Genomic DNA, 26065 nt, shown 5'->3' with positions numbered 1-26065 from the left:
CGAAAAAACAAACAAACAACTACAACAATTTGTGAACAAATTTTATATTTGAAATAACTTATACATTGGTAAATAAACGTTACATGTCGCATAATAAAAATATTATACTCCAAGCAGCGATAAGAAAAGCATTTTTTCATTTGTGTTAAGAACCATGTGGAAAAACAATATGCACAAAGGGTATAATAAAACAGCAATATCAGATATAAAAAATATATTTTACAAACATTTGATGCCTAGTTTTAAAACGTCTTCACATTTGAAAGTAACATTTTAAATCGACTCAGGCAACTATCGTTATTTGAATCCACACACCTCAAATGCAACACAGTTTGATATTTGACACACTTGTGTATCTGTGTGCATCTGGCGATAGTTGAGACAGAGCATTCCACATCCTTCACATAGTCTTCACATAGAAGAGAAGATTTGAATCTTTGAATGAATCATGATTCAATTGCAAGGAGCATATATAGACATTTCTCTTATGTGTTGTGTTCTCCTCATATATCCAGCTTCAAATACCTGCTGATGAAAACTGCGGCTAAGATTATGATGAATTTTTTTTAGTTACTTTACATAGTTATTTATTAATATCAAACTAACTGCATAGGTTGAAAGTCCATGAATATTTCCAGTTAGGACCATGCTTGCATGCAGGGGGGAAATAAATACTCAAGCAGTTACTCCGTGTAACAGCTTGAGGCATATCCAAACTGAATTCATCAAATTTCCAGCCAGTTGTTGAAAGGAGGGGTTTCTGACAAGAAATGTCCAGGGGAACTCACTGAGAAGGTTCTCAAAAGTGAGATCTGATAGGTGAAGCAGGGTTGAGGCATCACAGGGGTCCCTCTGGCTTTTTCTCTAAGCTGTACTCTCTGGTCCGGTGCATTTTCCAGCCAATAAATGCCATGAGTGCAATGCCTAACGCCTTATAGCCCACCTGAAGCCCTAGATACCTGTAACGAGTCATCACGATCATCATCAGTGCTAGAATTTAGTCTAATAACACTTATCAGCACACTTTAATTTCAGCTTTTGTTGCTAAATATATGTGAAGTATACAGTATGTGTGTTTGAACTCACTAAATTCAAAACCCACCTTTAGGATTTTTGACACAAATGTACCTTTATAATGTATTTAGGTCAAAAGAGAACATATCCCTACCTGTTTCTAAGAAGGTTGTTGTCATAGTAGCCACATCCTTGCTTTTTCCCACAAGCCGTTTTCCACCAGATACACGTGGAGTCTATGGTCATCCCGAACAAAGCCGGAGCTGGCAGCCACGCTAAGCAAAGAGAAAGAAATCATTATGCTACACGTTTAAACAAATATATATTGATATGAACTAACATACTAAATAAGCATAGATAGTTTGTAATGATGTTGTTGTTATAAGATACAGAATATACAAATATACAGTAACTATGCTGTTGTATCGCCACAAGGGGGCGTATAGTACTTACAGTATTTCCAATTGCACTTGCACAATTTAGACAGAGTTTTTTTGTTTTTTTATTTAAATGGTTATTTACCCTGACCACTTTCTCTTAACAATTATTTTGTTTATTAGGGATCTTACAGGAAAAAATCTCATGAAAAGACAACGTTTAACACTTTAAAAGAATAAATAAATAAAAGTAAAAAAAGGGTATTTTGGTCATTTACTTACTAAGAACCCTCAAAAGCAGAAACTGAACCCCTATGGCAAACGACTTCTCTTCTGAAGGAACTGACCTATAATTGAAGACAGAATGAGTGAAAAGAGATGAGATAAAATAAAATAACTATTTCTTACATTTGAAGTTCTCACACTGAATGCAATGTTGTGTTTCTCACCTCAGCACCATCATGTAGATAGGGTTGTGTGTTAGGCTGGCAATAAGTCCGGCTAGAGATATGATGAGCATTGCAGGCAGGAGATAGTGAGGGCAGGAGTTGGCACAAGGGCCAGGCTTTGCGATGCCCATACCAGGAATACACCGGCAGTTCCTAAAAATCTGTGTGGAAAGAGATGTGAGTGGACATTTTATGATAGGGTTTGTCAATATGAACATGAGAGCTGTAAATGTTAAGCTAACTGGTAAGTGTGCAGTAATAGGAACTGTTTTTTTTTTAGTATTTCATGTATATCTATGAAAACATAGGCTTATCTGTACACAAATTCACCTGTCACATTAGGTGTGACATGTCCATTTCATTGAAAAACAAAACTACACAAGGTAAAATTAAATCTGACCCAGACTTCGAAAAATAAAGGTTCATACGGATAAACATGGTCTGTCACATAATAAAATAACAACCCAATAATACAACAATTAATCATTTTCAATTTCTATGGTCCACTTTGTAATAGTAAACCCAGCATGAGTGCATATCTTCATTACAAACATCATTATTGCTATACGGATACTTTTACTTTAAAAAGTACAACTAAAAGTGCTGCTAATACTAACACTTATTTTATAATGTTTTCTTGTGCTCCATTGACTTCTAATGACACAGTGTCCTCCATTTCCTGTTTTGACTGAATTGAACCAGCATAGGAGTCCAGAACCAAGTCTATTTCTTACAATAATTGCCTCTTGGTATGATATGTGCCGTGTTATACAGAGTAATTCATCATCAGCTGCTTCTGTAGTCTCTTGGTGGGCAATTATACAGAAGCTTTAACACCCTTTTGTTGTTCTAAGTCACCAAAGAACTTCCTCCAAGGAAGTATTACTAATTAGCGATTGATTGGATTCAACCCATTGATCACTAACAGACCATGACTGGTCATTTGCTTGGTGTCGCTAGTACACCAGAGGCTCACAATGAGCTGCTATCCAGCTTCAGTAATGAGCCAAATAAAGGTCTAAAATAAATGGGTAGATCTATACATGCAGTGACTCTGCTTGAACTCTGGCTTGAGATGACAATTTCATGACATGAAATAGGTTCTGTTTTGTCAGGTTTATTTATTTACCTTGATTCTGTGTGGTTTATCGGGATCCATGGTGTAGTTTTTGCACCCAGCATGGCAGGGTGAGATGTACTCAATGTTGTTTTCACCACACACTGGGTTAAAGGTGCTGCTGGGACATGAGCAGTTGGCACTACAGGGCAGAAGAAGCCTGCTGGGCATAAAATAACACAGCTTAGCCTTTACTTGCAGAACACCGAAACATTTTAGGAATAAAGAAATAGTTCACACAAAAATCATTAAAGGAGTAGTTCACTTTTGAAAAAACTTTTGTTGATAATTTACTCACCCACATGTCATCCAAGATGTCCATGTCTTTCTTTCTTCAGTCGAAAAGAAATTAAGGTTTTTGATGAAAACATTCAGGCATTTTTCTCCGTATAATGGACTTCAATGGGAACCAAACGGTTCAAGGTCCAAAAGACAGTTTCCGTGCAAACTGCACACTGTTCAAAGGGCTTTAAACGATCCCAGATGATGAATAAGGGTCTTATCACACGAAACAATCGCTCATTTATTAAATAAATAACAAAGTTTAAGTTTTATAAGCTCAAATGGTCGCCTTGCTCTGCTCTGTTGTTTGACTCCTGTTCGAACTCGTTCATCAAAATGAACGAATCGTTTTCCGTGTCATTTGGTTCATTCAATGAACGAAACGAACGAATTGACTCGAAAAAAGATTTGTTCATTTTGATCAACGAGTTCGAACAGGAGAGTCACGAACGCGCATCACAAAACAGAGCAAGGCGACCATTTGAGCTTATAAAGCTTAAAATTTGTCATTTTTTTTTAAATGATAGTTTCGCTAGATAAGACCCTTATTCGTTGTCTGGAATCGTTTAAAGCCCTTTGAACAGTGTGCAGTTTGCACTGAAACTATGTTTTGGACCTTGAACCATTTGGTTCCCATTAAAGTCCATTATATGGAGAAAAATCCTGGAATGTTTTCATCAAAAACCTTAATTTCTTTTCGACTGAAGAAAGAAAGACATGGTTATCTTGGATGACACGGGGGTGAGTAAATTATCAACAAAAGTTTTTTGAAAAGTGAACTACTCCTTTAACTGAAAATAGTGACATCCTCATAGCTTTCCTTAGCATGTTCATGAGAATTTGTGGGATGTAAAGATGTACGATTGATAAGATGTTTTTCATTGTTAGTCGATTCTTTTCAATGAATTTGTTGATAGAGTTCATAAAACTGGTCTGAATGATATGTTCATGAATCGGCCTGATCCGGTTCTCAAATTCAACTCACTGACTCATTTATCCAGTCATATTAGGTAACATCTCACTGGACTGGCAAAAAAAAAAAAAAAAAAAAATGTTCATCACACAATGCTATTGTATGGCTTCAGAAGATTGGAAAATAGCACACAGGTGTGTGGACTACTGTTACTGTATTTTCATGATAGCCTACCTTTATGCTGCCTTTTGTCCTTTTTTAAGGTTAAAATCTCCATTTCTCATTCATTGTAATTGTATGTCACATTTTGTGTTCCATGGAAGAATGAATAAAGCCTTAGAACAGCATGTGGCTAAGTAAACAATGACATAATTTTTGGGTGAACCATTCCTTTAACATCCAGAACACAGTCACAGGGTGTGTGTTTAAACGTTCAATTATTTTCACAATGACACAATAATAGTAATATGTTCATAAAGTCCGTGGAAAACAGTCAAATACTTTCCTGATTTCCTCCCAGTTGACATAGTGAAAGTGTTCAGATATGTACAGTAGCACACAGTTTGAACTTGAACACTTCACCTCTGTGCTAGTTCAACTGATTAAATAGCATGTTCACTGGAAGTTGGTCTGGACTGAAATATACAAACTTTCACTAGAACACAATGGTCTGAATCCAAACACTGGCAGAAGACAAGAGACTTTGCTTAACAGTGTTTTCAGTGTCTGTGAGAACCAGCTGCCTTAAACTGGCCCTGTTTATAATACTGTTCGTTTTCTCACAAAAAACGCTCGTTTCTTGTCTTAGGCCATCAATGTGTACTTACATTTACGAGTCATTAAATCATGTTTAATTTTGACTTCTCTGTGCATGCTTTTTGGTGGACCCCCTTAGCCTCCAGTGTATGACTGATAGACAACAACGGTTTGACTGAAAAATGTCAAAATTGAAAATACTGTGGAAACAAAGACACCTTGGACATCCACATCTTGGATGCCCTTGAGGTAAGCTAAAACATATCAAAAATTCATTTCAAAGTGAACTATCCCTTTAAAGCTGAGAGTAGTTTGGCCTTTTCACACTATGGAGACTCGTTTTGCAGAGGCCTCTGGTCTTCTGAGCTCCATCTAGACAGTGAGATTAAATGTGTCATCCCTCGAAGGGCCACTGTGGTAAACTGTCTTTAAGGTTTATTGTTGTTTGGCCTCCTCTCACTATAGAGAGTTGTTTTCCAGAGGCCTCTGCTCTTCTGACCTCCAGCAGAACAATGATAACAGTGTAGGCTCTCTTTGAGCTGCTGTGATAAGCTGTCCTTAAGGTGGAGTGTACTTTGTCCTCTTTTTTTAGAGAGTCATTCTGCTGAGGCCTCCACTCTTCTGAGCTCCATTTAGACAGCAATATAAGTGTGATAAGCTTTCTTCAAGTTGGCCTTTGTTTAGCCTCGTCCCGCAATAGAGTTGTTCTACTGATTCCTCCACTCTCTCGAGTTCCGTCTGGACAGTGATATCAAAAGTGTCGGCTCTCTGTGGGTCAGCGTGATAAGCTTTCCTTATGGTTGAGCGTTGTTTGGCCTCCTATCACTATAGAGAATCATTCTGCTAAGTCCTCTGCTCACCTGAGCTCCAGCTATACAGTCACATCAAGTGCATCAACCCTCTGTGAGACTGCCTTGGTAAACTGTCTTTGAGGTTGAGAATGCTTGCCCTCCTCTCGCTATAGACGAATCCGACGAAACTACCGGAAGTAAGCGGGGCGCCATTACTGAGCTGTTGCTGGGTAGCGTTGCGCCATTGCCTCCTATTGTTTTAGTTGCAACTTGCGTCCACTGGAATAAACAGCCCGCGATTTACGACTGTCACTAACGTTGCAACGTTATCCCTTGTATAATGTCGAGTGGGTAAACAGTTTCCGTTATAAATTGTTTCAATGGTGGCAGTAAAATTTCAATTTTGAAGAGAAAACATTGTGAATACCCCGGGTCGAGTGCCCCTGTCTGGTGCCGTACGGTTTACAGATTTCCTGGGCGAGTACAAGACGTGGACATTCGCGTATAATAACAATTATTTAATGACATAAGTAAAAAAAATATAATAAATATGTGATATAGTGATCAGCAAAATCTCCTCTCTTGCTATTTTTTCTATTCAATTAACATGCTATGGTCATTAAATGGCTTTCCTGAGCTAAATGTAACGTTATGTGACATAATTGTTTTCCTGCTGTTATATTGACCTCTTTCCATGGTTTAAAAACACTAATTGGTCGATATTATGTATACTTTCTAGCTGTAACGTTACCTTACCCTTGCCTGTTGCAATGTGAAAATGAGATAAATAATGGACACAAATGAAAAACATGAATTTGTTTATTTGATTTCATTCATTTATTTATTTATTGTTGCCAAATGGACAGATCTTTTTATAATTTCCTCGTTAGCAAACGTTAGCCTAGCTAGCTTGCCAAGCTATTTTCATAAATAACGTTAATCTGTAAGATCGTTTGTACCTTCATCTGTGACTGGAGGCCACTGCAGTCACAGATCAAACCAACAAGTCATTCTGCCTGGCTGTAGCTGTCATCGAGGGTGAGTTCGCGTTATCACCGAGGTTTGTTTACATACCGGTGCATATGTCTATATGCCTGTGTAACAGCTCAGTAATGGCGTCGCCACAAGATGGCAGCCTACACAGAACGCTCGTCGGATTCGTCTATAGAGTAATTCTGCTGAGCCCTCCGCTCACCTGAGCTCTGTCAAGTGTGTCAGCTCTCTGTGAGCCGCTGTGATAAGCTGTCTTTAAGATTGAGCGTATTTTTGCATCTTCTTGCTATGGAGAGATGTTCTCCTGAGGCCTCCGCTCTTTTGAGCACCATTAAGGCAGCAGCATCAAACTCCAAGGTAAGGTGAGCTGCCTCCCATCTCTATGTGGTTTCTGTTAAGAAATAGGTAGATCCCCTATGATAATATAGGGATAGGGGAGGCCATCTCCTTTTAAATGGCTTTATTAGGCAGCTCCCTTTTTAATATGCTGAAGTTTCGAAGGTTACAGCTGCCTCCACCCGATTTTGGGTTATATAAGCTGGCGGCTCCCTTGTGGCAATAAAGTCGTAGCTGCTTAGGGCCAGGCACTAAGTTTCCATATCTCTGGCCGGGGATGAAATATCATCCCCCTCACTTGTCGTTCCACTTCCATATGGACTCCACTCTTTGTTGATGTAGTCGCAAATTCCCTGGGCCTCAGCCCCTGCCTCAACGGGATGACTGCCCCCATGTTTGCATGCCTCACAATGTAAGGGGGTAGGAAAGCAGCCAATCCTGGTGATTGATCTAGGAAACTACTGAAGTGTTATCTGTCCAAACTAACACATGGTATCCCTTAAGCTGCAGAAGAAAGGGTTTCAGGGCTAGAAACACTGCCCTCATCTTGAGTCAATTTATGTGCTAAGAGAGATAAAAGTCCTCTCCCACAAACCGCTGGCTGGTTGGCTTCTTCTACAGCTGTAGAGCTTGTAGCCCACCGAATGTGACCCTTACAACCTTGGGGGGATGATTCTGGGGATAGAATAGAGTGCCGAAGTTATGACGTCACTCTGTAGGCCAAAACGCGAAGTGAGTTAGCATTTTAGCACTCCCGGTTCCCTCGCTCTAAAGCCTATGGGATTTTTGAATGGGTTTTTGCCTAAATCGCCTGAAATAAGGTCTGTGGTGAACAAAGCCTCTAAATATTTGCACGTTTTGATCTATGACATAGAACACACAGTTATAACCTGCTTGTGGTTTTTTAAACTTTATTGTGTCTGATTGTGTTTTTTAAAATCTTTATATAGGCTTCAAAATGTATAAATTTTGGATTAACTTGTAAAGATTATCTTGATAGACAAAACGTGTAAGGGTCACAACTCTTTTTTAAACACAGATCTTAGTTTTTGCGATTTTCCAAAAGTCTATGGGGAAAATTCATTGCTTTTCGACCGAGGAAACCCATGCGCCGCTAGCTTCCGAGTTGTCCTACAAAGTGACGTCATCACTTCGGCACTCTATACCCATCCTTTTTTAAGGTACACTGCAGAACTTTTGGCCACTTTTACATCTAGCGTCCCTAGAGGCCACAAGCTCAGCAGCACTGTCGCAAAAGTCAACAAACAGTCAACCGGTCAGCCTCCTGTGTCTTTAGATTGTGTGTGCTTGCAGTGTCGGTCGGGCACCCCTCCTCCTCCTTTAGCTCATGCCAGCGAGCGAACCCGGGACCAACGTTGATCCTCGTCCTGGCTTTTAATTTGTCTCCCTCCCTTTTTCTTTTTTTAGTGTCCTCTGACAAAACCTTTGCCTTCTTCCTTGTAGCTGTTGGTTCGGCCATGAAGAAAACATACAGACGACAATCAAACGCAAGTTGAGTCACCAGGTCAGAATCTGAGAAAGTTGGGGGAGGTGGGGGAAGTGACGTATGCCAGAAAAGCGCTCAAATTTTGTAGTTCTTTTTGTGCTCGGGTTCCTACCCGAAACCCAAAGTTACACAGTGCAAGTAAAAGCAATACTGACACTGTCAGGCTATGGCAGATGTGTCAACCTATTGTGGGTCGATGTACCATCTCAAGGATTTTGGTAATATATTACAAAGGTTGAAAAAATACATAGTGTGCCTTTAAGTACAATTAAGTACCAATTGCAGAAGCCTGCCTCTTGCTCTTTTGAGGGGTACATGTTCTATGGCCCCTTTCTCCCCTAACTGATGTAATGTCATTGCCATGACACAACGGAAACGAGGAGACTGATAGCCCAAAAGCATCTCCTCCACCTTTGGCATCGCCTCGTGCTTGTGGATAACGACCACATTAGAGTACTGTATGTTAATGATGCTTGCATATGCAGACGAGCAGAGTATGGCTTCCTCCACAATCTGGTCACCTCAGGGAGATAGCGGCTGAGATGCTGCACTCTTGCAGATGAGAGAATGTAATTTTGAACCCACAATCACTTGCCTCTCATCTGGCAACAGCACAAGTGACAACATCAAGCAGTTCCTCAAAAGTGGCAAACTGAGGAAGCAGCTCTGCCGAGGCACCCGTCTGCATATCTGCATCCAACCCCTCAAAATCAGACTCAGAAAGAATGAGTTCCTCTTCAAGATCCAGAACGGGGTTCTTAGAGTCAGTGGAAAGCGCTAGATACAGGGAATTATTCTCTCAAATCCCACTTCTGCCAACTCCACATATGAACCCAAATGTTCAAATATTTATTCATATGTAACTAGTATTAAAGAGGAAGAGATTATCATGTTCACTCACGCTCCACACTGCCTGAACTGAGGCGCCTATACAGTGATCTGCCACGGCACATTAAGTAACGCAATTACATCCCTAATTACAAATCTAAGACTTTTTCCATGTACACAAAAGGCCTATTTCTCTCAAATATTGTTAACAAATCTGTCTATATCTGTGTTAGAGAGCACTTCTCCTTTGCCGAGATAATCCATCCACAAAAAAAGGCCACTCTAAAATGTGTTTTATCACACAGCACAATGCCACAGATGTTGCAAGTTTTGAGGGAGCATGCAGTTGGCATGCTGACTGCAGGAATGTCCACCAGAGCTGTTGCCTGTGAATTGAATGTTCATTTCTGTACCATAAGTCATCTCCAAAGGCATTTCAGAGAATTTGGCAGTACATACAAACGGCCTCAAAACCGCAGACCACGTGTGACGACACCAGCCCAGGACCTCCACATCCAGCATCTTCACCTCCAAGATCGTCCGAGACCCGCCACCCGGACAGCTGCTGCAACAATCAGTTTGCATAACCAAAGTATTTCTGCAAAAACTGTCAGAAACCGTCTCAGTGAAGTTCATCTGCATGCTTGTTGTCTTCATCGGGGTCTAAACCTGACTGCAGTTCGTCGTCGTAACTGACTTGAGAGGGAAAATGCTAACATTCGAAACGTCTGGCACTTTGGAAAGGTGTTCAGTGCAGATTGCAAACAGCGTGTATGGCGTTGTGTGGGTGAGTGGTTTGCTGATGTCAACGTTGTGGATCGAGTGGCCCGTGGTGGCGGTGGGGTTAGGGTATGGGCAGGCGTATGTTATGGACAACGAACACAGGTGCATTTTATTGATGGCATTTTGAATGCACAGAGATACCGTGACGAGATCCTGAGGCCCATTGTTGTGTCATTCATCCACGACCATCACCTCATGTTGCAGCATGATAATGCTCGGCCCCATGTTGCAAGGGTCTGTACACAATTCCTGGAAGCTAAAAACATCACAGTCCTTGCATGGCCTGCATACTTACCAGACATGTCACCCATTGACCATGTTTACGACATGTATACGACAGCGTGTTCCAAGAGGAGTGGACCAACATTCCACAGGCCACAATCAACAACCCGATAAACTCTATGCGAAAGAGATGTGTAGCACTGCGTGAGGCAAATGGCAGTCACACCAGATACTGACCGGTTTTCGGACCCCCTTATTGTAGTAGGATTGATTTTTTTTTTTGGTAACTCTTTTGATTTGAAGAATTGTTAGATTTAAAGGAAAAACAGAAACAGGATCCCTATAACATAAAGCGTTCATGTAGCTTAAACAGTAAATCATGGTGCTAACACGCATGGGTTCATTGGGTTTGATTCTTAAGGGGATCCATGATCCGTTAAAATGTATACTTTGAATGCAATTAAGATGCTTTGTAAAAGTGAATCAGCCAAATGCATAAATGAGAGGCGAGGGAACTTCTGACAAAATTGGCAAAAATGTGCTTATCATGATTGTGCCTTTGAGCAAGGCAGTTAAACTCAGATGAAAGTTTGTCTGTGCAATGAGTCTTCTGACATATATTTAACAAAACAGAGAAAATTCCAAACAACATGGAAGCAACCAAAGAAATGAGAACAGTTTGTTTTGCAGTTCCTCACCTAAGCAGGCCAAACCTGACTGAAATTAAATAAACTTTTATAGATGTATTTATTTTGAATTGATTTATTAGTTCTATCTAGACTGTACAAAAAAATATTTCCTCAAAACCAACTCAAAAGAGCATCCTGTGAAACTCACCCATTGGTGGCATTAGATGTTTTGGGGTAAACACCAGCAACATCTTGTGTGGGACAGCCCATGAAGAAGAGAGGCACACAGCAGAAGACGGAGATGGTGAGCATTACAACAGAGAAACGCGGAATGGCTCTGAATGACAACACCCAGCGTTTCATAATCAGACCACCGAGCACCATGCCCACGGCAACGGCCGGCAGGTTTAAAGCACCTGAGAGAAAACAAAGATTCATTCACAGATATTTACAGACATTCATAAGGGATATTTATCAGTATAAAATCACAGGGACTACGCCATATTTTAGCTAAATATACTGTACACAGCAATGTCAGTGAGACTATGTCCATGTTTCTGCAAAAACTGTACTCATATATGATGTATTCTATTATAATATATCAACTGACCAATAAGAAGGCTGCTGTAGGCTGCAGTAGCACTGTACTGGCGCTCCAGAAACTTGTTGAGGAAGGTGGCAAGTCCAGCAATCACAGAGGAGAAACAGCACTGCGTCAGAACCAGCAGCATGAAGAGAGGACTTAGCAACAGCCTGACGAAGATCTTAGGGAACACTGCAAAAACACAGATAGACCACAAGAGAAAGAAACAGATATTAACATATAACTTTGATTCATTAATACATGAAAAGTTTCCAAAAAGTGTCCACTGTTTATATGAGTGTACGGCAAGAAATCAGTTTTGAACTGAGTACACATGTATGAAGACATGATCATGCATAAACCAGCTTCTTACAAATAATGCCCTTGAGGCAGGTATATTCATAAGAACTTGTCAGATCCTGTTACAGTAACAACCTGAGCATGCTGTATGACTCAAGAGACAAGAGACACACGTATGCCTTGCCAAAAGCACAGGACTGCAGACATATTTGTTTCGAGTTGTTTATAAGATTTTTTTTCAATTGATTTTATTTTCATTTACCCATGTCAATGTCTCCGTCAGTGGTTACGTATGGTAACCCTCATTTCCTGAAGGAGGGAACAGAGACGTACGTCGTGACGTAATAGGAATCTTGCTAGATAGACAATCTACTTCGAGTGAAACTAAACGAGCCAATGCACATTGGCGTGCAATAATTTGCATTAGCTGTTCAGCCAAGCAGTGCCATGATTGACAGCTGTGATTGACAAGTTCTCTGAGCGAAGTAGTCACTGAAGCTTTTTTTTGGTATCTTCGGAGGACTGAGGAGATTGTATTTACTTTATTTTAACAAGCCTCTTGTCGTACTGCAATCAACAGACATCAAAACTGGAGCAGAACGGAGGAACGGAGCAGAAATAGGCCAATTAAAAAAGTGCAGGGAGAGTGTATTCTTCGAGAGTGAGGGCCGAGCGTTGATTTTGCGGATTTACTTCCTGCTCACTACTGAGCAGGTCTGGTCCCGAGATCGCTACTGCTCAGACTCAAGTTCCAAGATGTCAGCACCGTATCGGGACACTGGCGGCTTCAGTTCTCACCAATGGGAGAGAGCAAAGTGGCGTCATCCCTCTTTTTTACAGTCTATGCTCTTGACAGAGGCCAGTGCAACCAGCAGCATAGTCTTCATGGAGAGAAGCTTTAAGTCTGCTGATTGCAAAGGCTCAAAGGGAGTTTCCTGGAGTGTTTGAAGCACCAGAGAAAGTCCCAAGAGCTTTCTATGTGGCTCTTGTGGTTGTGATATTCTGTGGTCCATCTATGTGGTTGTGATATTCTGAAGTAGCAGAAGCATGTACTTTGAGGGTGGAGGGAGACAGCCTTTGCTCCAACTCTTGCTGCAAGAAGGAAAGAACGGAACCTATCGAACATCTTCGGGGGTCCTCTCAACGAACTGTTTCCACTTCAAGGCGTACGCATGTCTCATAGAAAGCGCCCCCGCGCAGAATTGATGATGTTAAGTACCTCTGGGGTAAGTCACCAAGAACCTGCATAGGCCACGGAGCCAGCTGTGTGCCAGTACGTCCGTGCCGAGTGTTCCCACGGTCAGGGAGTAAAACAGCTGGCACTGGGAGGTCTCCGAGGAGGTAAACAGGTCTACCTGAGCCTACCCAAACTCTCTCCTGACACTGCATGCCCGTGGTACATGGCACCCTACCTGGTGCCAGAGGCATCTGTGAACACTGCAGCACTCCTGCCCGCAGGAACAAAGGGTCTGACTACGGGCTGAAGGTCTGACGGCACGCCGGTGTGATTGTCACCCGGTGAGTGATTGTCATCTCGGGACTCGGCGGTGAAGCCAATGCTGAAGTGGTCTGATATGGAGCAGCCCGAGCAGTGTTACCACTGCAGCTGCTGCCATATGCCCCAGGAGACTCTGAAAATATTTTAGTGGGACCGCTGTCCTGCCTTTGAACTTATTCACGGAGTTCAGCACTGACCGAGCACGTTCTTCTATGAGGCATGCTTTCTGTGCAACCGAATCCTACTCTATACTGAGAAAAGAGATCCTCTGCACGGGGAGAGTTTGCTCTTTTCCCAGTTGACCTGAAGACTCAACTGGCTGAGGTGCCTAAGCACCAGGTCCCTGTGTTCCCACAACTGATCTCGAGAGTGTGCTAGTTTGATCCCATCATCGAGATAGTTGAGGATGCGAACGCCATGTTCTCTCATGGGAACAAGGGACTCCTCTGTGACTTTCGTGAAGACACAGGGAGACAGGGACAGCCCTAAGGGCAAGACCTTGCACTGATATTCTCAACCCTCAAACGCAAAGCACAGAAACGGCCTGTGTCGAGGAAGAACCGAGACGTGAAAGTAGGCGTCCTTCAGGTCGATCGGTGCAAACCAATCTCGGTGATGGATGCATTCGAAAATGCGTTTCTGTGTGAGCATTTTGAATGGCCTTTCTTGGGTACAATGAAGTCGAGACTGTATTACCCTGACCTCATATCGTCTGGAGGGACTAGCTCTATCACTTCCAAGACATGGGCATCGGCTGCTCTCAGTGTAATGAAGTGGATGGCCCGAAACTTGGGGGGGGCGCTGGGTGAACTGAATCGCATAGCCTAGCCTGATGGTCCAAATGAGCCAGCAAGACAGGGAAGTGCTAACCAGGCTTACAGACACCGTCTCTCTCTTGCGGGCGATGTTACCAGCCGTGAAAACAGCCTTTTGGCACTCTCTAGGCGCACCTTACCAGCTGAAAAAAACAGCTTTTTTGTTTTTGCTCAACAGAAAACAAAAAAGACAGAAAGAGAGAGATCACGCATCGCGCGCACCAGTCTGGAGAGATCCTGTTGAGAGCTCGCTCGTCTTGAAACACTCGAAGTGCTCGGCTCTGAAGCAAAAAGCTGAAATGCAATTGCACTTCCTGCTCATTATATACCCGAGCTGCGTGTCTAAACAGCTGACGCAAATGATTGCATGTTTAGTTTCACTCGAAGTAGATTAGCCTCTCTAGCGAGATTCCTATTGGTCAGTTATGACGCACGCCGATAGTGACTGACTGACTGACAGGGAACTATGTCTGTACGTAAACTAGTTTATGGCTAGCCTGTGTTTCCCCATTCTGCCTTGCCGCAGCGCAAATTTATTCACGCTGCTAGGCAGTCTGGATATCATGAACCAAATTTTCCCATGAAATAGGGAACCAATCACAGAACGGGGAGGGAGCACAGGCGCATTTGATAGACGTACAGGTGCATTTGATAGACATTCGTAGCACCCAATAATACAGCTCTGGGCATTCGTAAACCACGCCTAAAATACGATAAAATTTACATGTGGTTTCCAGACCACGTTTCATTCTCAATGATATGTGGTCTGGCGTTAGCCAGGCTAGTTTATGGCCATGACTATACTAATAAAATGGTTTTACCATTCTTGCTCTAAATTCATAATGAACCTGTGGACCCACTTTTTAAGAAATCCAGCATGGAGCTCTCTGGCTTCTTGGGGTCTTCTTTCGTGATGTCACCCTCCAATTCAAAAGACTGGAAAAGAAGACTTTCTAATCAGCATTTAAAATGATTCATATTCAAAGAATCTGAATTATCATGTTACACTGAATACTGGAGTAATGATGCTAAAAATTCAGTTAAATTCAAATAAACCTCTTCTTTTTTGTTAGAACTTTTATTGGTATATATTATACAGTACCGTTTATTAAATAATATTTTATTCAGCAATGATGCATTAAATTGATCAAACGTGACAGTAAGAATGTTCCATTATAAGCACCAAATCAGCATATCACAGGAATAAATTACATTTTAAAATGTGTCAAAAATATAAAAATGTTATTTCAAAATATATATAAATATAATATAATCTTACTGACCCCAACTTTTTAAATGATAGTGTATTTTTTGTTTGAATTAGGTTAAATATATATTTTAATTATATGATGTACTGAATGGTATTGCACTGAAACATCAGTGCAGTGCTTTTTTGTCATCAATTTGATTAAATAAAGAGAAAAGAACATTATAGCAACCCTTCCTTATTTAAAAGCAGCAACAAGTTTGCAATGTTTCAATAATCAGTCCCATAGAAGTATTAGGTTGTCATTAAAACAAAACCATGACTGACCTTCTCTGCTTGAAGGGATCTGGGGAAGAAGAAGTAAGGGATTGACGTGAGAGCAAGACCTCCAGCAGAGATGAGCAGACCCATCCACCATGCACCAACCCAGCGAGGGTCAGTAGGGGTCAACTCAAATGCCTCCCCTAGAGGAAAGAATCTACTGTAGATTACATATAACTCTGCAGTGGTCTACAATTTGCATTAACATAAAGAAAAGGAATAAGTTGTTGCTGTAATTTAAAGGGTAAACAAACCTGTGCTGGATCTGTCCACATCCACATAAATACGCAAGACCACAGAGCCAAGGAGGAATCCAAAGGAAGGCCCAAACACTGACAAAGCAAAGAGAATAGCTGCAACACACAACAACAGGAATGTCAACAATCTTAACAGTTCTTTCAATGAACATTCAAAAGTCTGGTAAAATAACGAAACATACCAATATAGAGAGGTGAATTCCCAGCCCCTGCAAAGTCATCTATATAAGATATGCCAAAAGGTTGGATGGGGACAGAACCGATTCCGAAAAGCAGCTGGGCCGTAGCCATTACCACCCAAAATTTACTAGTTTCCACAAGCTTCCGTGAATCCTCCAGACCACAAGACTCGGCACCAGTTGCATTCACACGCACATCACACATCTCATGTCTGCTCGCTGTTGGATTAAAACACAGAAATACAACACATTCATCCCAAAAACTATCAGTCACATCCAGATATTAGTGTTTAGTAAAATGTTTAGTAAAGGTTTACTAGAATGATGAGGACAAAATATCGGTAACGCTTCCTTTTACAGTCCAGTTACCCATGTAAATACCATGTACTTATTTTAGTAACTACAATTACTGGGTAATACTAGTACTAACCCTGAACCTACCCCTAAACCTACCCCTATTCCATGTACTTACCTTAAATTAGCCAGTACTTTCTAGGTAAGTACACTGTAAGTACTGTACTGTAAAAGGGAAGTGTTACCAAAATATCTATGGTCCACATTTTACACTTAAAACTTGAGGGTTGTCCAAGCAGCTCTTGTCCACAAAATTAGTTCTATGCCGAATGTTACGTGAACAAACAGGAAAATGGGTCTGCATTCGCTTGTCGGAGAAAGTGTTAATGGCAGTACAAACTGATGGCGGAATTAATGGACTTTTAAGGCAATCATCTCAGCTAGTTGTTTTTATTGTTGCCTTTTAATTCGATTTAAATATCTAAATGTTAGTGAGAAGAAGAATTTTTTTTTTTTTTACATAATCTGCATATGCAAAGGAGATCAGCTATCCTAATCTTTGCTCGCTCCATTGAAGGTATCTCGAGTAAAACAACTCTATATTTAAAGAAAGCACTTACAAAAGACATGAACTGGAAGTGATGCAACCTGTTTTACAGAATTTTTTTTTCAGAAAAAAAAAACAGCATCTTGTACACTACAGTACATTTGTTTTTCACAGAAGAATGAAAGGCATTCAGGTTTGAAATAACATGTGGATGAGTAAGAAAAACATTGCTTTAAAGACTATGCAAGTTTCCTTTAACCTTTGCATAATATTGTAATGTATAACTCCAAATGACAGTATCTGCAGGCAGCCAGAATAGAATAAAGCAAAAATAAAAGGTTTAAGGAAATTGTAGGGAGATAATCATTATCTCTTGGAGTAAATTCCAGGTTTTTTCTTTCCAGTCTGATCAATCAGGCAGTCTTATCTCTATGGTATCTCTCCACTCCTTTGTCCTCATCTCTTTCCTTTTTTCTCTCTATCCTCTCCCTTTTCAACCTCAATCCGTTTATTTCTTCATGTTTCTTCCCCAACCAAATGCTAAACCCTGTCTAAGAAGTCTCTCGACAGCAACTTCCTGTAGACCTACATACCCTGTTATGTCTAAGCTGATGTTTATCATTCAGCTTTATTATTTTAGAGCCTCACTTTGTTGTGTCTGGTTTTCTTCAAAGTGTCCTGAGCCTTTTTAAATGAATACAGTGATATTATCATTTTGATGATCTTAGAGTCTAAGATTCTCTACTCGGGGCATGAAACAATATGATCATGCATAAAAACAAACTAAGACAGAAAATGGGGAGCAAGAGAGTGCAGAGCTCATTCCAACAGATGTGTATATTTCCAAATAACGTTTACACTTTGTAAAATTCACATTAATTGGTTTCATTGATATAAAAATGGATGTTAAGTGACTGAATGACACTTACCATGCAGGACAGAGTCATAGACGTAGGGCTGGGACAGGAAGTGAGGTAGAGCTAAGATCATGGCACTTATCGACATTAGCAGGCCACCGAGTCCAATGAATAGAGGTCGATGAACCCGACTACCCATGTAACTGACAAACACTATCAGCACTGTGTTCCCAACCTAAGTAAAAAAAAAAAAGCAGAAAAACAAGTCACATAAAGCATAATGTATTTTTTCTTATTGCACTTATACACCTAATACACGAAGCATACAGACAACAGCAGGATGTTTTTGATAATTTGTAAATATCCTACAGTATAAAGCCTTATTAATAGCTTGACTAGCTAAGTCTTCTCTAAACTTCAAGCCACATCAGAAATACCATGTTGGTTCCAGGGTTATTATCATATCCCATTAAAATATGTTCCTTACTTTTCTGCAGTGTAAAGCGTTTTAAGTGAACACTCTTAGTCCTGGTTTCACAGAGAGTTTCCCTAAATTAAGCCATAATTACTGTAGGCTTATTTCAGTATGGGTATTTAAGTGGCTTAGTATCTGCAATAATTTTTATATTGTGTATTCTTACACATTACGTCACCTTAAAACCACAATACAACAATATAGTAACACTAACGGACAATCTACAGCTAATTGTGAAGGGCAGGAAAAATTATGAGATGAAAAGACTTGACCCATAAAATTCAGTTTTCAAAAAGTTAATATCTAAATACTTTATCATTTTTTAGACTTTCAATGTTTTACCTAAAGCAAGTAAAGCAATAAACTATTTGTTTTATTACCTCATGGAGGGACGAGACGGTTCCTGAAGAGAGGCTGTCAAGGCCATAGCGCCTTTCAATTGTTGTGATGGTGCTCTTGAAGTAAGAGCTATACAAGAGCTGAGTGAGCTGGAGCAGGCCATGACATAACACGAAGAACTACAGGAAGAGAGAGCAAGAAAGTGAAGAATGGTCAGACATGCAGGTTATGATAACAGTGAGTGTACCACTACCAATTATAACTATCAAGAGTACTAAACATTCTCCAATGACAAAAGGAACCTGATGTTCTATGATCTGAGCAAGTGCATTCATCAGTGTGTTGTTACAGTGTCACTGGGGGGTTATTTGAAACAGCACGTCTGGAGCTAAACAACAACTCCCTAAATTTAGAGTTCCCTTCAAAATCTATTCAGACAGTGAGATCTAGGACTTTGATGTTCATTGGCTTTCCTCAGAACATGAGTTCTGAGTTCACTTTGTTTGGTTTGTAATGTGAAGGCCAGGTAAACCATACTCGGAATTTGTCCTTTGCCTTTAACCCATCCATGGAAAAGGTAACATAGTTTAAACCAAACGTGGAGCTCTTAAAATCCTGTTCAAGATTTACCATTGCCCCAAAAGTCACTCTTTGTGCAAATAAGTGATAAAACAAAGGTGGTTCATAAAATGGAAAACTGGATCAGTGGTGTGTACCTCTCTTTTCTGTACATTTCCAAAGCCTGGAAAAATTTTTATAGTAGGCATGAAATGAAAATTCATCCCAGCTATTTTGCAAGTTTCCTTAGTCTGTCATGTCATAACTTCCAGTGAAAATGGCCAACTTCACTAATCATGTCTGCTTAAACCCCATTAATTAACTGCAAGCTTGCATTTCTTTTTGAGTACAACACCCACATTTCAAAATCCAATCATAAAATGAAAGACTAAATGAAGTACCAAATCCCCTCCATCATTTTGTTTCTTTTCCCAACAATAACTCGTATGTCACAGACATAGAAGAAAAATAATTTCAGTTTAACCGTGACATAACTACCAGGTATGTTTTGGGGGGTTACCATTGTGGTGAGATGTATGCATGTGTTAGCGTTGAGGACCTTCTAAAAACAATTAAACTGTTGTAAAATAAAAAAGCAACTACTATGGCTATGAATGTAACCATAATACATCACCCCAAAAAAAGGAAAAACTATGTTAAGCTTGTTATTATTATTATTATTAGCAGCTTTATGCAGTCTAAATATCTCACTTTAACTATACTCGATAAAAACAATGGGTCTCATTCATGAAACATTCGTAAATATACGAGTAAATATGAGAGTGATTTGCGCGTAAAGAGACCTTTCCGAAAACTCTTCTCCTGATTCACAAATACTTCGTAAACGTCAGATGTGATAGTGAAATGTGTGTGTGTGTGTGTGTGTTAATGAATTCCAACCAGTCGTAAATGGGATGCGCGTGCGCGTTCATTCTCAATTACCATAAATCCCGCCCATTATATCCAACTGACATCTATAGGCATATAATAACATGAATGCGAATGAAAAAGTAAGATTTCTCGGATGCAGAAATTGAAGTTTTATTATAAGAAGTTCATTCAAAACGCCACATTTTATTTTCAAGAGGTCCTAAAAAATGAAGCTTGGCAGCATATTACAGATGCAGTTAATGGAGTTTCATCTGTTAATCGAACAGTCCCAGAAGTGAAAAGAAAATGGTTCAACATAGCTTGACAGCAAAAAATAAATAAATAAATAAATAATTCACTACGGAAAAATCGTTTTCAAACTGGAGAAGGACCGCCATCTGCTATTACTGGCTCACATAATAAAAGTAAAAAGAAAAAAACGTACATAATTACTATATTACATTTTTTTTTCTCAAAATGCTGTTTAAATATGTACCTGATTAAAGTGAATTAAAATGCAGCCTTAATAATGAGCAAAACGGATGTGAAGACATCATTTACACGTGGCTGGGAGCAGGAGTAGATTTCTTGCGTACCAACTAACATTTGGAAAATACGAACATTTTAATGAATCCGAAAATTTACGCCAGAACCACTTTACACACGATTTACACACAAATTCGCTCTGCTCGTGTTTTATGAATGAGACCCAATGTGATTGAAACATGTTAGTCTATCTCTTCTCAAATACTTCAGGTGGGATGAACTTGAATGAATCAAGTTATTTGGACGTGTTTAAGTTACAGTAAGTCAATTCAGATGAAGACCAATTCACACCACATCGACAGACAGCAACAGACTGATTAGACTCTGGAATAGGAATATGAATTGGCCCTTAGTTTATCATACATGAAGTAACATACTTTAAGAGATGACGATAAGCCAGAAATGCAGTGGAGATTAAAGCTCATAAACTGGAACGTTTCCCTGTTTGTGTGTTTGAGAAAGAAGCAGCTGCTCCCATATAGCTTTTTTTGTGCCTAAGACGTCACGAGCAAAAGCAGCGGAAAGTTCGCAGAGTTCTCAAAGGCATGAAGCAATCTGATAGGGCATGTAGAGATCTGGACTGGATATCCTAAACAAACACAAGACATAAATCCCTCTCCTTTGCTCATCCTCGTCGCCAGCTTTAAAATGCTTTTCGATGGTTTCTAGAACAGCTAATGCTCCCATTAAATCTTCAGCTTTACGGTTTGTTAGCACACATAATAGCTGCTTTTGACAATGTTGCAATGATTTCTTTCTTGTTCTCCAGGGAATGGGCTTTTAATTACGGAAATATTTTTGATAGGCTGTGTCCACTCAAGCAGCCCAAAACTAAATGCCTTTGTTAGACATGTGAATGGCAGCTCTGTGCCTATTTCCGCCCCAGTGCCAGTTCCACATACGGTTCAGCTTGAATTATTCGACATGCAGCAACCACGTCTGTATCCTTTCAGATATAATGTTACAAGGAAGCTCAAGCAGATCTCTCTTTTTTTATTGATTTTTAAAGACTCTATGAGCAATCTTTCTCAAAAGGCCATTACTCAATATGTGTCCCTGTGGTACAGTATAGGTGTACTATGATCAGGGCATGTTACTATATTGATGGCTATTAGGCCTTAACAAAAGTGCAGGCAATGGCACATGTACAGCATAACCTGACCATAAGTTCCAACTCAAATTACAACTTGCAGGTTCATCAGTATATAATTTTCCCCAAGCAGTCGTAAATTTGCTGAGCTGGCACGTGTTTGAGCACTCGCCGCGTTGTGAACGACTATTACAAAGTAGCCTTGGGTAAGCACAAAGCATGCTGAAATATTTGTTTTGGATTGAAGCAATGTGTGAATCGTTTTTTAGAATTTTAGAAGAACAAAAATAAAACAATCCTGCCATGTGTATGGGAAAATTAATGTCAGGCATTTGTCCTGCTGTTACCTCATGCATTTAGGCCCGTGGCAGGCTCCTTTATGCATTCTAGGAAATTAGGAAAAAAAAATGTGTCAAATGACTTTTTCCATTGAGGAATTGGTTTTTCACTTACTCTTCAACCTTTTCATTTACTCTTCATTGCATAAGCCTGTAAACAGTGGTTCTCAACCTATTTGATTTGTCCAACACGACATTGGAAGGCCCCTCACATAAAATATGACAATTTCTTTAAAATGCTCAGCTGAAATTATGAGAAAGCTGCTTTTTTTTAAAAAAATAAAAAAAAATTAATGGAAACTGAGACTGTGTGTCAATATGTTAAATTAATCACAATAATTCTTTTGATTCCAGAGGTTTCTTGGGAATTGATGGTTTTCATCAAGAACCTTTAATATTCATGGAACCGTGTATCCAGTGAATTCAAATACATTTCCCCATTCAAGGTAGTAGAAATTGTTTGACTATTGCCTAAATAGACAGACAAAGCTGACCGGCAAAATGAACTTACGTGTCTTTAGGGAACTTTAATAGAGTGTCAATAGTTTTGAATCAGCAGAGCCTTTAATGATGTTTAAATTTCACTGAAATGGCAGATCAGGCCTAATGTTCTCAGGATACAGTGAGTGATTCAAACTCCACAGATATAAAACCATTATGATGAAAGATTCAATGAGTGTGCTGAAAGGCAGTTTCCCTCGAGAACTGTCCAGAACTGGAGTTTTCTCCTTCCTCAGGAGCTATTGTGCTAGAAGAAGACTCCTGCTGAGTAAAGAGAATCAGGGGAAGAACTGGCTTTGATGTTGGATGTCTTACATGTATTGCTGCACCATCACGTGTAACAGGAGCCATTAAGCAGACATTTTCGGATTTCCTCAGGATATAAAGCTTAAACAGTCAAAAAAGTACAAGCCCAATGTCCCAATCATTTTTGCCCATCCTGTACACCACAACTACAAAAATAACAGGACATCCAGGAGCTGTTTCACTTTGGGTTGAAGTACAATCCAACTTTGTATTCTATTCATAGAATAAGAATACATTTCATTTTGTGATGACAAACATAACTTAATAATGACTGCAAAATAATCATGTCTCTCAAGTTCAGGTTTACGAAAATAATGAACTTGCTAGCTGTGTGTGAATTCACAAATTTTCACATGGAATGGCTTTTGCAAATTTTGCAAATGGGACTCGAAAAAACTGTCAGCAACGTCGTTCCAATGAAATCAACTGAAACATTTTATAGAAGCTGTTATTAAGCGATACAGATTTAACAAATTTTTGTCCCAGTAAAGAGTAAATTAACCATTGCATGACATTATTAAAAAGCAAAGAGTAAATAATTGGATTGAATAAGTGGAAAAATACAAGATTCATGTAACTGTCTTTCTTGAAAATAAATTAAAATCTTAAAATGACCTCTGTCCCAAATAAATTATATTGACAAGTTCAAGTTCACAATGTTGTTTTGAAATTCCAGCATACATTTAACTAAAATAAGGTGGCTAAATTGCTGAGATGTCAATGTCTTTTTTCTGATTTGAACAGAATTATGAAAAAAAGCAAAAAAAGTGAAAAGTACTACGTGCTATATCAGTGTTATCCATCAATGCAAATGAGTTTCAATCTGAAAAGAGGTTTAGGGATTGTAAACAGACCAAGTACACTGAACAGCATGTTCTACACCTTCTTTCAACATACGTCATCACCGCCTGACTCATGCCGATGAACAAAACACATATGTAAAATCCTGTCAGTTTAACATGATTCCATTGGTCACATAGACACAAATACTTAATCCATTTACAACACTCTCACGCCCTTATTGCAAACACACATAAAGTCTAAGTAAGCATATGTGAAGCAAAATGGACAGTAACTTTCAAAAGAACCACACAACTCAAGGCTGTGGATCGTCAATAGTCTATTTTGGAGAGTGTGTGAAGCTTCTCGTACAACGTGTACTCTCATTCATTAGAAATAAATAACCACCACTACAGACAGTGCCCTAATAAGGGGTCGAAAAGGAATTCCATAATGAAGTAAAGCAAACAAAGCAGACACTTGCATCTGTGTCATATCAAGCTGTCTTAGCTACTGTAATTACAAACAACCATTTTCTTTGGAATTGTTTCTGCTCAGTGTTGGCTTGTAACATGCCAACAATTTATCACATTTTTTTGTAACAGATCTGAAGTTGGTGTGAGAAATTTTTTTTCCTCTCGTCTTTTAATTTGACAAACAACCTCTGGGCTGGTTTGTCACAGGTGATTCGCCAGCAGTTACTTTAGGTGGAGTGATGAGTCTAAAGGATTTTCCAACCCCAGACAAACTCAGACGGAATTTTCTATAATGCCTAATCACAAAGATAGGAGTCGATCACTCATTTCCTATTGAATCCAGCCTGATTTCATATTCTGAAAGTTATTTCTATATGAACCCTACATTTTGCAATCCGATTCACATTTTTGTTCACATGTGTGCATTCATGTATTCCAAACCAATCAACTCTAAAATGTCAACAGAGCTAATATGAACAACTGTTGTTTTTGCCTTGTTACATATCTTAAGCAAATAGTTAGTAAATATTCATAAGATCTCTGGTCAAGGTGTTTTTGAATCCATCTGAGAAGATTCAAGTGTTAACATGCTTAGTTTTTTTTCCTACTCCTTGAGTTATTACAGGTCTACACCACCCCTTTCTAATGAAACGGAAATTTCATTTAGATTGAGCTCAGTTGAATCGAATGAGTTGTTGAGCCATCAATATAAACAGAATGTTTTGCTGAGTAAACAGCAACAATGGTCAAGATCTGCTGAGAGAAATGAACAGCTATATCAATCCCAAATAAATCTATAAATCTCTTGCAAAGTAGAAATATTTTTGGCACCACTATGTAACACAAAATAGTCTGTGGTCAGGGGATCTTTCTCCAAACAATTTCCACACACACACACAAAAACACCATAATTAAATGCCGTATGAATGATAGACATAATGTGCAAGATGACAGAACTATATTTTAGCCCAATAGCCTAACATTCCACAGACATTCGCTTGAGAGTAATACTTGAATGAATACAGTTCATGCTGAACTTCAACTAAGCATCGCTTCTGGAAAGCCATGTTGATAGATATATAATTCCCCTTGGGCCGAGGTCCTTATTCACAGCTGCTTTAAAGTTCTGACAAAAGTCTATCTGCATCTGCACTGACATTCAGAAACAGCAAAACCTGTTTATGCTGTCAAACACCTCCAATTAAACATTCAGGAAATTAAACATCAAAGAACCTGGCTTTGCAGGTGTGAGATAAATAAGATATACCAGACACACACACAATGTCCTGCTAGTTTCATTGATAGCCTACATTTATAGTATTAGAAATTATTATTTCAATTAAGGATATATCTTATTTCTTTTTAATCAAAGCCCTGGGAACTAATAAAACATACAGCCATAAGAACTCACGTGTGTTAAAGTTCGGGTCTAAAGTCTAAAGACAATTAAAAATGATGACAGCACAAATAATAATATAATGTGCAACCACTGCAAGTCGCATCACCAACATCAACAACAACGGCAAGTGCATTTAAAGTGTCTTTAATTCAACAATCTAGAAAAAGATGTCTGCTAAAGACAGTGAACAAAAATATTAATTTTATATTATAAAATCTTAATATTAATATTGGATGAATATTGGCTTAGTATCAATAACAGGCTATCAACAACAACCAAACAATAATAATAATAATTTACCTTTATGTTAGAAAACAACGCTGGCTTGGGTTTCTTTATGTCTTTGGCGTATATGTCCATGTTGAAAGCCAAGGTAAAGTTGGTTGTTGAGCTTGTTTCAGCAAGGATGAGCAAAACACGTTTCCACTTCGGTGATCTCCAATGGGGGATTATATGACCATTATCAGTGATGTCACGAGCCCCGCCCAACGCTCTTCGACCCCGCCCACTACTCCACGCGCGATTGTTTTGG

General features: G+C 39.5%; 1 protein-coding gene across 2 annotated transcripts; it reads right to left on the bottom strand.

Moving 5' to 3' along the window:
- Nucleotides 1-28: 28 nt before the first annotated feature.
- On the bottom strand, nt 29-25959 carry slco2a1 (solute carrier organic anion transporter family, member 2A1). Of its 2 annotated transcripts, none has more exons than XM_039691609.2 (14): nt 25834-25959; nt 18711-18848; nt 17928-18090; nt 16161-16376; nt 15976-16074; nt 15728-15864; nt 15054-15129; nt 11608-11772; nt 11206-11413; nt 2970-3120; nt 1841-2001; nt 1674-1738; nt 1169-1289; nt 29-959 (listed from the first exon to the last, which is right to left on the bottom strand). In XM_039691609.2, the coding sequence occupies exons 1-14, from the start codon at nt 25891-25893 to the stop codon at nt 839-841; spliced, it is 1881 nt and encodes a 626-aa protein (XP_039547543.2). In that variant the 5' UTR covers nt 25894-25959; the 3' UTR covers nt 29-838. The 2 variants fall into 2 exon arrangements, with proteins under 2 accessions (XP_039547543.2, XP_039547544.2); XM_039691610.2 differs by having other exon boundaries at nt 2970-3117.
- Nucleotides 25960-26065: the final 106 nt, after the last annotated feature.

Source organism: Pimephales promelas, chromosome 8 (assembly GCF_988280905.1).
Source record: "Pimephales promelas chromosome 8, fPimPro1.hap1.1, whole genome shotgun sequence".
NCBI classification, from domain to species: domain Eukaryota; kingdom Metazoa; phylum Chordata; class Actinopteri; order Cypriniformes; family Leuciscidae; genus Pimephales; species Pimephales promelas.
Note: the sequence above shows the minus strand (reverse complement) of the source record. Positions and strands in the feature narration are given on the sequence as shown.

Bases quoted from the DNA above. Each gene is read 5' to 3' on its own strand.
- slco2a1 (XM_039691609.2), bottom strand. From the start codon at position 25,893: ATGGACATATACGCCAAAGACATAAAGAAACCCAAGCCAGCGTTGTTT. The intron at 16,377-17,927 runs GTAAGTGTCATT...TTAATCCAACAG, and splicing joins CTATGACTCTGTCCTGCATG to CGAGCAGACATGAGATGTGT. The intron at 16,075-16,160 runs GTATGTTTCGTT...TGTGTGTTGCAG, and splicing joins GAATTCACCTCTCTATATTG to CTATTCTCTTTGCTTTGTCA.